The sequence below is a fragment of the Pygoscelis adeliae genome, unplaced genomic scaffold, assembly GCF_000699105.1.
Source record: "Pygoscelis adeliae isolate BGI_AS28 unplaced genomic scaffold, ASM69910v1 Scaffold239, whole genome shotgun sequence".
Classification (NCBI taxonomy): domain Eukaryota; kingdom Metazoa; phylum Chordata; class Aves; order Sphenisciformes; family Spheniscidae; genus Pygoscelis; species Pygoscelis adeliae.
Window position 1 is genome coordinate 503,538 of NW_008825537.1, and position 12,006 is coordinate 515,543.

General features: G+C 43.5%; 1 protein-coding gene across 1 annotated transcript in view; it reads right to left on the bottom strand.

The window, feature by feature from the left end:
* The window catches only part of LOC103923474 (uncharacterized protein KIAA1958 homolog), a 25,390-nt gene continuing 13,384 nt past the window's right edge, over positions 1–12,006 (bottom strand). The window contains exons 3-6 of the mRNA XM_009331834.1: positions 6,844–6,930; positions 5,130–6,050; positions 4,859–5,039; positions 1–1,642 (exon numbers count right to left, since the gene is read on the bottom strand). Coding sequence (XP_009330109.1) covers positions 795–1,642; positions 4,859–5,039; positions 5,130–6,050; positions 6,844–6,846 — 1,953 coding nt within the window. The 5' untranslated portion in view covers positions 6,847–6,930 and the 3' untranslated portion in view covers positions 1–794. The remainder of the gene's footprint in view (positions 1,643–4,858; positions 5,040–5,129; positions 6,051–6,843; positions 6,931–12,006) is intronic.

Genomic DNA, 12,006 nt, shown 5'->3' on the forward strand with positions numbered 1-12,006 from the left:
TGTTCTTTTATTGGGTTATGTCAACAATTCAACCCAACAACTTGACTGGACTGTAAGACAACATATTGACTGCATAGTACTTGAACAGCTGAAAAAAAGTTGACTACGTCTACCAAAGTGTATTTATGTAGCTATATTTAGCACTCTGGGGAAAACACTTACCATAAAACCTTTCAACGCTGTCAGCCATTTTAAGTAACTTTTTAAAACACAGTCACAAGTTCTTACATCTACAAATCCTTCACTAAGAAAAATGACATAGACCTTGTTGGAAGCGTTCCCATGAGATATGGATCAGCAGTTGGCAAATGTGGCATTTCATCATTCTCCTTCCACCCCAGAACTAACTCCTGTTACTTATCTCTTTATGATAGGCCTATACTACAGACTAAATGCTGTTTACAAGTGTCAGCTCCCCTAAATATGAGTGCAGCTTAAACACCTAGCCAAGCGATTCAGCTACTGAGCCCTCTCCATGTTAACATTAGCTGTTTTATCATGTCATTAATAATACAGAATAGTAACTTGTTTTGCAAACGTGAAACCTAAGATTCTCCTATTTATTTAACTTACTGAATTATCAATTCCATTAATAGAAAGAACAACAGAAGTTTTTCACTTAACCTGGAAGCTAAGGTGATGCAAATTTGTAGATTACTTATGTTCTAAGGTGAAACTGAGGAGAAGGATGTTCTCCTCAACCTATACTAAACATTGCCACTTAAACCTTTCAAAGGCTACTTTGAAACGTACTCCTATCAAAAAGTGGCACAGCAGAAACTAAACAGGTACCTTTATTTCTTGGACTTCTTCACAGGTCCTTTGACTTGCTGGATAATCACTTTCAAGATCTTTTCCATTTTGGCTTTTGTCAGTGACTTTCTACAGTACCATATTTGGTCCCATATGGAGCACAGAGGCTTGGGAGCTAGATAAAGTGGATCGTAGTCATGAAGCATATCCAGTGGCCTCCTCTTCGCATACTCCTTATAATCTGTGACTGGACAGTTATCTGGATTGTCAGGCTTGGCAAAGAGACGTGGACCCAACTCCCCTGTATGTACCTCTGCACTCAGATCATCCTTCCACTCCAAGTACTCTAGCTCTCCCTCATTCTTTTTTAGCACAAGCTGTCCCCAGTACACGTTATGGCTCCGACTATGTGTACTTGCCCCAAACCCCCTAATGATATTTGTGAACATGAGGTGCAAAAAGCCGTGAGGGTGCGTCTTACTTAAAAGTCCCTTCTTACGAAGACTTTCCACATCTTCATCTGTCAGGTTCTCCAAAATATTCCACTCTCCCTCTCTCTCTTTTTGAGATAGGTGCTGATGCTTTAGTTTCAAGGCTTCCTGAGACGCTCTGAATTCCAATCCTTTAACCACGCTGTACTCGTAGTTGTGATCCTTGAGGTACCTCTCTATGCTGCTCTGAAAGAAGTGCAAAGAACTGGCAGAGAAATCTGTGCCGTTCTGTCTCTTTGCAGAACTGTAGAACAAGGCCAGGTAACTATCGAGGTCTTTGGGTGGCAGCTTATAGATCTCGCGCATTTCAGAAGGGCAATGTAAAACCAGCCAGTCTTTGAAAACTTTTATATCGCCAGCATTGCGGTTTCTCTTTTTCTCCCACTTCTTCGACACATCTAAAAGATAAGACACAGCTTTGTGGACAGCAAGAACTTACAAGGAGATCAGTGAAATATAAGGAGATGCAGAATAACATTCACCTTCCTTCTAAAAGTAATTCAGAGATTATGGGACTTTGGCAACTCCCTTCCTTTAAAGCTTTGGTTTAGATCCATGTCCTCAACAAGCCAGCCAGCACCATTTGACAGCGCCAGCCCAGACAGGGAAAGGACTGCCTCCTTTCTTGTTCTTTCTCACTTGGCTGGTGAATCTGCATACTACCACGTAGATAAACTTAAGATATTATTTCTTTTTGGATTATGTTTAAGTGGGAGAGAATGAGTTCCTAACGAGATTTAATCACTGAATGCCACTGTGGGGTGGAAAGCATTGGTGCAAGTTCTATGGGCCTTCTCAGACAGCAGTAGAGGACTGGAGACCAGACCTGTCACTGGTGGCTTGGCTTGACATTGAACTTCACCCTGGCTGATTTTGGAGTTGACTCCGAGTGTGCTCGTAGGACCACACTCGTGGGACCAGCCGTGTAACCAGTGGCTGCAGTCCTGAGCCTGCAGTGCTGGCTATGAAGCCCAAGCAACCCAAAATGGACTTGATATACTTTCATCAATTTGCAACTACTCTGGCGTGTATTTTATGGTGACTGCAGGGGCCAAACTCCTGCTCTGTTAAAATAGATGGGAGTTGGCCTGTACGTGGATCTTGTGATCTGCCTCGGGACTAAGTAGCGTCTACTTCATATGTTCAAAGTGTTGTACGATCTAGTTTGTATTATGCAAAATACATTTCAAAGCATTCTTCTTTACAAAAATCTCTTCAGGCAGGAGAACTCTCATTGTGAAATAAAAACATTACCCAAAAGTTAGGGGTAGACAGTGAGGGAGAACAAAAAGATGAGTAAAAGTGTAATTTATTTTTTTTAAAGGATTGCCAGGATTCCAGTTGGGTTCTCTCTCAAGTTGCTATGGCAATACCACATCTACCTAGTTTGATGTAGCATGAGAAATTAATTCTTTGGATTGCTGAAAAGCTCCATCTGCTCGCCTGTGACTCTTCCAGGGCTGAAGAGGGGTAGGTTGAAAAGGATTCTAGAGCCAACATCTAGAGATTCCCCTTCTTGCACCAAGTTATTTTATACGTACTTAGTTGTTATCTTAAAATGCTGTGGCTGGACTGAGGTGGATTCTGAGGTGATCCCTGTGCTGCCGTTTTGGTTTTTTTGCTTGTTTTGTTACTGACTGCTCTATGTGAAGAGATGAATGGCTTCTAAACCAATACACGCAGAGGCCTCGCTTGAGCCATAAGCCATTTATCTTGGCAGAAACGGCTACTACACAGACATTCCCAGATGAATTCCCAGTCCCTTCTGATGATATATGTTGCCAATTACAAAAATAGTCAAATAATGTTCACAAAGAACAACAGTGCCAGTTTGTACGGTTGTGGCTCCATAAGGAACACGAATGTCTGTAACCCTGAGTCTATTCAGGAATACTAACGGTGCTTTAAGTGTCCACCCATTGTGTTACAGACAAACCCCAAAATACTATTTCAGTAATCTCCCTTCTTTTGAAGGATGCTGTCCAGTCCCCTGCGCTGCAGAAACCTGCAGTAGACTGTTGCTCTTTAATGTTACAGCTAGTTGAGATAGATAGGTTATTATTTCAGCAGAGAAATAGGTATAAATGTCTGGTGCAGTGGGACAGGTGTATTTGGGGTGGGAGGGGGGGCAGCGCAGTTACAGCCCTGCCCTCCTGCTAGGGAGGAGTTTTGGAGATGCGGTCAGTCGGGAAGCATCCTGCGTGGCCACAGGGCAGTGCCGCGGCAGCTCTGCCAGGCTGGGCACCTGGCGTGCCACGGACAAGGCCATGGGGCTGGACTGTGACTGTGGGAACAGAACACGCTTTGGGGAATATGAAATGGGATTCTCATAGTGAGCATGTGGAAGTGAGACACGCTGCTGGGGGCTGCTTCTCAGTTAGATGGAGCCAAGGCATTAAGCCACTGGATGGAAAACATATACTCTTACTCTTTGAGGCAGATTTTTAAAATATAGTTCAATGTTACACCTAGATACTAGCAGATTAAAACCATAAAACTGACTAGTCAGCAGTTTACTTGGTATTAATGTGAAATAGCACCTGCAGGCACTCAAATCATTACAGATGCAAATTTTGTGGCTTTACTATAACATCCTTAAAAACCTGGACATTTGCATTCTATTTAATCATTAGGTTAAATAACATATATGTACCTGGCATTAAGGCTCCAGTGTATTATACACATCTATCCTAAAATATGATCATTTATTAAATGAATTAAATCTATTCCATTGATGGCTTCCCCACTACTTGCAACAGACCAGCATAATTTTGATAATGTCCAAACACTGCACATCAGCTGTTCCTTCTTGTGCAGATGGTGTCTGTTTTATAGCAGGATTAAAACAGCTGCAAGCTAGGCTTCTAAAATCTTCGTCAAACAGTATATTCTTATGATATGCAAACATTTAAAATACACTCTGTGCATGGCTTAACCTTGGTACTGAAAGTTCCCTAGTAAGCAGTGTATCTTGCAAGTTAATGTTTGAGCAATTATAACTCTCCCCACTCCAGCAGGATTCCAAGGACAGCGTGTATGAAAATCTTAAAATTCTTAAAAGCACTAAAGCAACTTGTTTAGCTCATGTAATTTAATATGCAGGATTGAAACTTTGCTCCCATTGCAATCTCTGGGATTTTTGCCATTGGCTTTGGTGCAGCCAGAGTTTCAGCCATAATTTCTCTGTTTCACTGCTTTAAAAGTTACTTCCTCTTGCTTTCTTCCCTTGATAGCTGAGTTCCCATCTCTGGCTCCAGTTTCTCACAGGGACTCTCTTAAGTACAGCCAACATACTACGTGGTGATAGTAAGTAAAATGAAAGACCAAAGTATTCAAACTGGGTAGTTAAGGCTGAGCCACAGCCAAGTACACATTTGGGTACCTCAGTGAACGGCATTATCTGTTGAAGTACCGATTCAAGGGAGGAGCCTTTTCCATCCCTTTTAGTAGAAACAGAGTGCCCCAAATCAGAGGCGTTTACTCAGATGCTACAATACAGATTTTAGCAGCTATATGAACTCACCCTCCTTTAAATTAACTTTGGGAAAGTGATTCATAGAATGTACCCGCACACCCACAAACCCCTCCAGGAATAAAACTCCAGACTCTCTTACTTTTGTTTGAAGATGCAGGTGGATGGTCTGCATTCTCGCTCTCTGGACTCAATAAGGCTGAAAGATGAGGTGCATGCCCAGATCCTGACGGTTCACTCTCCTCAGCAGGGTTTTCAGTAATGTTCCCACTTAAGCCTATACCTGGTACACTATGCTCAGGAGGGCTCAGCTGGAGTTGCTGCTGGACATCTACAGTGGCTTCAAACTCAAAGAATGTGACAGAGGCAGGTGACTCGAGTTGGGCCTTCGCTTCAATGTTGGAGATGGGAACAGATTTAAAATGTTCTTTTGGTATTGCTGATCCAGCGGAATTTCTTGCTCTAGAAGTCTCAGTTATGGACCCTGCAGGATTAAGAGGACCTAACCTCAAGAAGCTTCTGTCCAGGCTCTCTTGATTGCTGACAGGGGACTTTAGAATGCAGGCAAGAGTTAGGGGTGGCTTTCCTATGGGTGCGAAGCCAGATGTTTGGGTGGCTGTCGGCTTGTTAAATGCCATCTGTGTGTGATGCATTTGCAAATCTACCTCAGCAGTCACACCTTTAATTGGTGATTCTGACAGAGTATTCTGGCTGATTCTGTCTCCTTGGTCGTCTTCATCTGATATACACTGTTCTTCATCAGATATGATTTGTAGATCTTCGTTACTTTCTAGCTTCACCTTATGTCTGTCAGTTTTGACCTCACCACCAGATATTGACAAATGCTGCTCTGCTGCAAAGCATGCTACTTTGCTACTTTTCCGATTTTCTCTGGGTGATGGTTCATTACATGTTATGTAGACTGTGTCATCTTTCTGCTGAGTGACCCCTGGAGATCTGCTACGTGACCCTGTGCTAACAGCATCTGCTTTAGCCCTCTCAAAAGATGGGGTCATCCTGAACCTCTTTTCATCTAAATTAGCTTCCCTTGATGGCACCTCAGAAGATACTAACCTCTTTCTCTTTTCTACAGTTTCATTCTCTTCTCTGCTTCTGATGTATAATTTTCCACACTGCCAGTGATACGCATGTCCAACTCCACATATCCACAGAACAGAATTGTCCTTGCTAGGATGACCCATGTTCTGCACAATTTCCAAGGCTGGGATTTGATTGCATATGGTCCCATGAGTGTGTGCCCAGGTCACAAGATTGGAGAGATCCATGCGAAGTGAACTGGCATCGCTGCACCCTCCATCACCAACACTCTCATTCTGTAAAAATGTGTTGGAGATAAGTGAAAGCAGATGTGCATAAAATAGTAGTGCTGGGGACTGTTTCTAGCCCCGTCCCAATAAAGCAATAATTGTACATCAGTGACTCCTCTCATGATTCTTTTTAAAAAACAATTTGTTCATTCTTTTAAAGTCATAAATGTGTCCACTTTGAAGACCTGGAGGGTAGCTTGTGGGCATGGTCCTGGAATGATGAATTTATTATAGATATAACTTACGCGTACCTATGGGCTCTCAATCCTGATCAAGTAGCTCAGCTTAAGAAATTATCATACCTCAGCTGAGCCACAGCAGCTGTTCACGTGCGTGTTCTAAACCCACAGCATAACTGAGATTAACACTCTCGCTGAACCACCCCAGCAGCGACCATAGCTCAGCTAATGGAAGGGTAACTTGCTGAAGTGTAGTGCTCTGCTTGCAAGTCTGAGTTCTGTGATCCAAGCAAGCTTGTACCCATGGCCAATTCTGTACTCACTTATGGAAAATAATAAGGGAAAGTGTCAGGAATCAGCTCCTCAGTCTCCCACCTCCCCATGGCCAACAGGGCTCATACTACTTTCATCTGTCAAAATGGTAGCACTACTTGCATCAAAGGGAAATTGGATATACGAAGAAGTTGTTTGTGGGATGCTTTTCAGAAACTAAAAAATTGACCTTGCATCCACATATCTAAAACTTATTTTTAAAAAAATCTACAATTTTTAATGCCATAATTGATTCTGTTTAGAAACAATTGTCTATGGTATCATTTATGCTATAAAAGAATACTTACCATGCTGCTGTTTTCTATCTCACTGAGCCTTCTCTCAAGTGGAGATCAGTAAGTGACTGTTTGAATATTCTTTCTTTCTCTCAGAACCTAAAATAATCATCATACGTGTGTGTGTGTGTGTGTCTGTGTGTGTGTATATACATATATATTAAAAAAATCTGGCTAGCAGATGCAACTAGATTTTTTCAATGCTCAGTCCAAAATAAATGCTACTGCAGAACATGTGCCTTCATTAAGGTGAGCTCCCATTGAGCTCAAATGAACTATATATAGAAAGCTTGACTTGTGTAAATATTTGCAGGATTAGCCTCTACAGTGTACCAATCAAAATTGAAACAAAATATAAATATTGAAAATAGAATTTTAAAAACCAGACTCTGCAAGATGTTCCTTTCAGCCCTGGCACTTTGAACGCAGGCTGTGGTTAGCAATCTTTACTTCTCCAAATAGTGAACTGCAGAAACAGAAGTACCAGAAATAGTGAAGCTAGTTCAGATCCTGACATTACTGACTTTTCAAATAGTAAAAAGAAGAGGAAGTTTCCTAACTAGTTATTTGCATATGTAACTCATATTTACTAGAGACTAAATCTGAAATTCTCCCATCTGTTTTGAAACGTTCTGTGTGGTAGTCTGGAAAGTCATCGTCATTTCTGTGTAACAGGTTAGAGAAGAACAATCAGTCACATAACTTACCATCAACATACATATTGCAAGAGAGCCAAGAAGCCTTATGATGCTATGTGACTGATACTGCATGCATTTACAGTTCATAATGGCAGTCTTTGCTCCAGGCATCTTAGTCTATTATTAATTAAAAGCTTTGCATTTAGTGGTGGTAAAAGATGCCAGACTGAAAACACTGGATGCAGGAATCTTGTCTAAACTGGTTCTTTGAGCAACTCTGGTCTAAATGTGACGCGGCTTCCTGGTGAGAACAGGCGCTTATTGGCTTTGAAGGTGAGCATGCACGTGCAGACAGCCCAGCACACTGAGTACATGTCCGGGTGAATGACATGACACTCACACACTGTGAGTACATGTCACCGGGTGCATGAGCTCAAGCCTCTGGGTCTCCTGCTCTGCATGCTCCTATTCTCCGAGCAAGCTGCGGAAGATGGGAGAAGCCCATCCCAGCTGACAGATATAGGGCTGCTCTGTAATCCGTGAATGCGGTGTTTGTCTGCAGGGATTTCTTTCACAGTATGCTAGTCAGACTGAGGGAAAGCCTGTCAGTGCACAGGCAGGAAACTGCCAAACTGCAGAAGCCCTTTTGTGCACCAGCATCTGAGGCAGAGGCTACGCCCAGTGCCTTTAGTGCCCTTCCTCCACCGGCCATACTTACCAGCTCCGCACGAGGTGGCAGGGCGAGGAGGGACCTGGGTGAGGCTGAGGAGCTTTGCCTGAGGAAGGGTTGTAAGAGTGTGACTGGCCGGGCTGCCCAGGGGTGGCCGCTGCCAGACCCATGTGCAGGGCGAAGCGTGGTGGCTGCTGCAGGGCTTGGCCAGCATCAGTGACATGAGGTGGGGATGTGGAAACCATGCAGTGGAAGGCCCTTACCCTCTCCCTCCCCAGCCTGGCACCAGGATGGGGTCACCTGGGGTTCCCCAAGGCCACTAACCCAAACCCCCTCACTGTCAGCAGGGCTGGTCTGAGGGGCCCCGGCGCACCCAAAGACGCCTGGTTGGTTGTGGGAGGGGGCAGCTGCCTTCGCCCTTTCTGTACCCCCATCCTCACCATCCAGCAGCAGGGGCTTCCAGAGCAGGGTTGAGACCAACAAAACCCAGTGATGTGAAACTGCCTCTTGGCCAAGCTCCTGCACTGAGGAGGAGCCCCCTGGAAGGGTGTTTACAGGTGCCCTGCTCTGTCAGTTCCAAACTTGCAGAAACTAAGGGGCAGCAGAGTAACAGGCTGCTGAGCTCCAAGGCTGCAGGTGGCTGGGCACTTACCCACATGCTTAATTTTAAATGAATGCTTCGATCCACTGATGCCAAAGCTAAACATGTCTTGCTGGATGCGAAGCCTAAGTGAGTAAGCATGCAAAATCTTCGGGCAAAAGTTTAATTGTTCCAAGCAGGAAGGGGAAGGAAAAAAAAAAAGCCATGAAAGCGGTGTGGGCTTCCATGCTGCCCAGCATGAGGGAGCCTGTCTGCTGCCTGAGCGAAGCGGGGGTAATGACTAAAATGACAAATACCTGTATAACAATTAACGAGTGTTCGGTAGTTAGGCAAAGTCAGGAAAGGAAGCAAACAAAAGCAAAGCATACAAGAACAGCCCTCTCTAACCTCAGGAGACAGGGCAGGGAACTACATGTCCCTTTCAAAGAGAAAAGCACAGGTCAAATCTCTCGCAGCACATCAGTTATACTTCCCCATGGGGAATGAACAGTAGGCATCGGAACCGCTCCTGTTTGGGGGTGAAACTGCTGCACGGCAGCACAGCTCTGGAGGGCCCTTCTGCACTTACGCTAGTATCAATCCATATGTTCCTTCTTATGGCTTTCTAATAATAGTACAGATAATTTTAGCCTAGAATGCTTTGCTGTTTGCATATGCTAGCTTGTGAAACATGCAGAGCTAGGATTTTCAAAGAATTTTCGAACTGAAATCCGCCGCTTGCTTTAAACAAAAAACAGACCAAAAAAACCTATTTTAAAGCAGCAAATGCATTTTGAGCTCTTGACCTCTGTTAATCTAGGTGTTGTATAGGATCTACTGTCACCGTGATCTCACTCCTAATGAATCAGAAAACAGGGTTGGAAGTCACCTCAAATGGCCATTTCAGCTGTCCTCATTCCTCACAGAAAAATGAGCTCTGCCCAAACTTCTCCTGAGAGGTGTTCGTCTAACCTGTCTTCAAACCTTCCAAGGACAGAGAATTCACAACCTATTCCTGGGCCTCGCTGTGCCTCACAGCTGAATGTAAACTTATGGGAGAACTGTTTTTCCTCTTCTGAAGTCAAAGAGAGTTTTATCTTCAAGTTCAACCTGTGCAATTCCTCCCTAAAGGGCTGAGCTGCTTGGACAAACTAAACTTTCATGCCAATAAGTTGGTGCTTACAGTTAGTGTGGGAAAAGGTAATAGAAACGGAAGCTCTGCATGGTCATAAGGCCATGAAATTACTGACTTGGCAGATGAACATCTTGATTTCTATCACAGGCATCTTTAAATGGAATGCTTTTATCTCTCCTTATCTCCAAGCACATGTTTTCCTCTTCCTGATCTCTTTGAGAGAGAGAAAAAAAAAAAAAGCCTTTTTTCTCTTGATATTTAGTTCCAAATAAAGGCTCTGGTAACCAACTAAGGATACTTCTTCAGCCCACTCCTGCTCTCGTATTTACATCAGTTGAGAGCACCTCCAAAGAAACTCAAGCAGAATTAGTCTGAATTTACAGTTACAACTGAGTGGGGGGGGGGAAATGAAATATGTATTTACCCACAAAGGCTGAACTGACATACTTTTCATCTCTTCAATTAATAAAAATCCATCTTGACCATTGCCGCAATTTTTACCTGCTTCCAACAAAACCAGGATCCCTGTGGGGGAGGGTTCTGGGGTTGGGGTTTGGGGGCTGAGTTTTGTTTTGAAACCTTGTGTCTGGTTCTGTATCTGCATGGCTGTGAGTGATGCAGCATTTTAATTATCTTCCCAGTAGAGGCTCCCATCTGATAATGGACACTGTGTATGCAGGACCCACACCTTTGTGCAGAAAAACAGGACATTCCAAAGCTCTACGGTAAATGTTTTCTTTTAATTTTTTTTAACCCATAGGGAATTTAGTGCACTAATATAACCTATAGTTAAGTGAATTCATGGTCATTAGAGGAAAAAAAGTTAAAAAAAAAAATCTGCAAGATTTTGCTTTTTCATGAGTCTGATCTACACAGTAAGCTTTTAAGATGTCAGCACAGTATATGCTTATTTTACCTCTGTATTCAAGAAAATGTGGCCAAGTAATTTCAAAGAGGTCTACAGCATTTCAGTGGAGCTCTTAAAACTCAAGGCTGACTGAAAGCATTGAAATGCTTATTCCCTTTTAAGACTTTTCTGTGTCTAGTTTCAGCCCTGGGGGGGGAAACATACTCAGCACTTTCTGAAAGTGATTCTCTTGTAAGGTCTGTCGAACACAGGTACCTGGAATCACCTGAGAATGTAAACATCTGAATCTTACTCTTTTTACATTTCAGTGGACTCTGTGCAGCATTATGGTATGCTGAGGTTCTCTGAAACCCTCTGTGACATACACAGGCTTATGCAAGCAGGATAACTAAATAAAGAAACTAATTGTATAGGCACTGAAAGCCCTTTAACCACTTTGTTCCTGTCCCTCCACCCTGTAGTAGTCCTAGCTGTGTTTCTCTTAAGTCTTATAACATCTATTTCATAGATTAGAAACCTGAGGCACACACAAAGCAAGTAAATATGAGTGCTTTGGCTTTTCAGCTCCAGATAAGACAGTGCAGGAAACTGGAACAATCCTGGTAGGAAAACAACAGGATACAGAACACCAGTTCTTACACTTGACACCCGCCCCCTTCCCCCAGCATGGATTGTGTGCTCCCGCTCACTTGAGAAACACTTACTGGAGGTGGAGGGACATCTGTAAAATACACATATGGGAGGGGGCATATTGCCAGAGAGCTGCCAGAAACTGAGTGAAGGACACTGACGGGGGGATGTGGTGTCTGGGGCAGGAATGGGATGAAGCTGTACTTAAACACATCTGGTTGCAAGACGGGAGTTGAGAGCAGAGCAGAAGTAGCTCGTGGCTGCCAAAAATCATTGAGCTTGTCCCACCACTTCTTAGCAAGGGCCTTTGGGTGGATTAATCATTTCCCAGCACATCGTTTTTCCTGTTCTCTGCAATGTTTGTTTCTCTCCTCCCCCTCCCCTGTACAAGAGCCTTCTCAGCACCTCTTCAGCTCTTTTCCTGCTTCACCATGTCCTTCCACCAGTACTTCTTGCCCTACTTCCAGAAATACAATTCCCAAAGTATATTCTGTACTTGCTACAGGGTGGGCTTCCTCCATTTTGAGAGATGCTCCCAGAAAATAATATCCAGTGTATCTGATGGAGGGCAGGGTCTAATTGCATGTACCAGCTCTGAGCGAGAGAAGAGAGACTGCTGTTAAATATTAGCCTACAGCACCACATTCTTTAAAC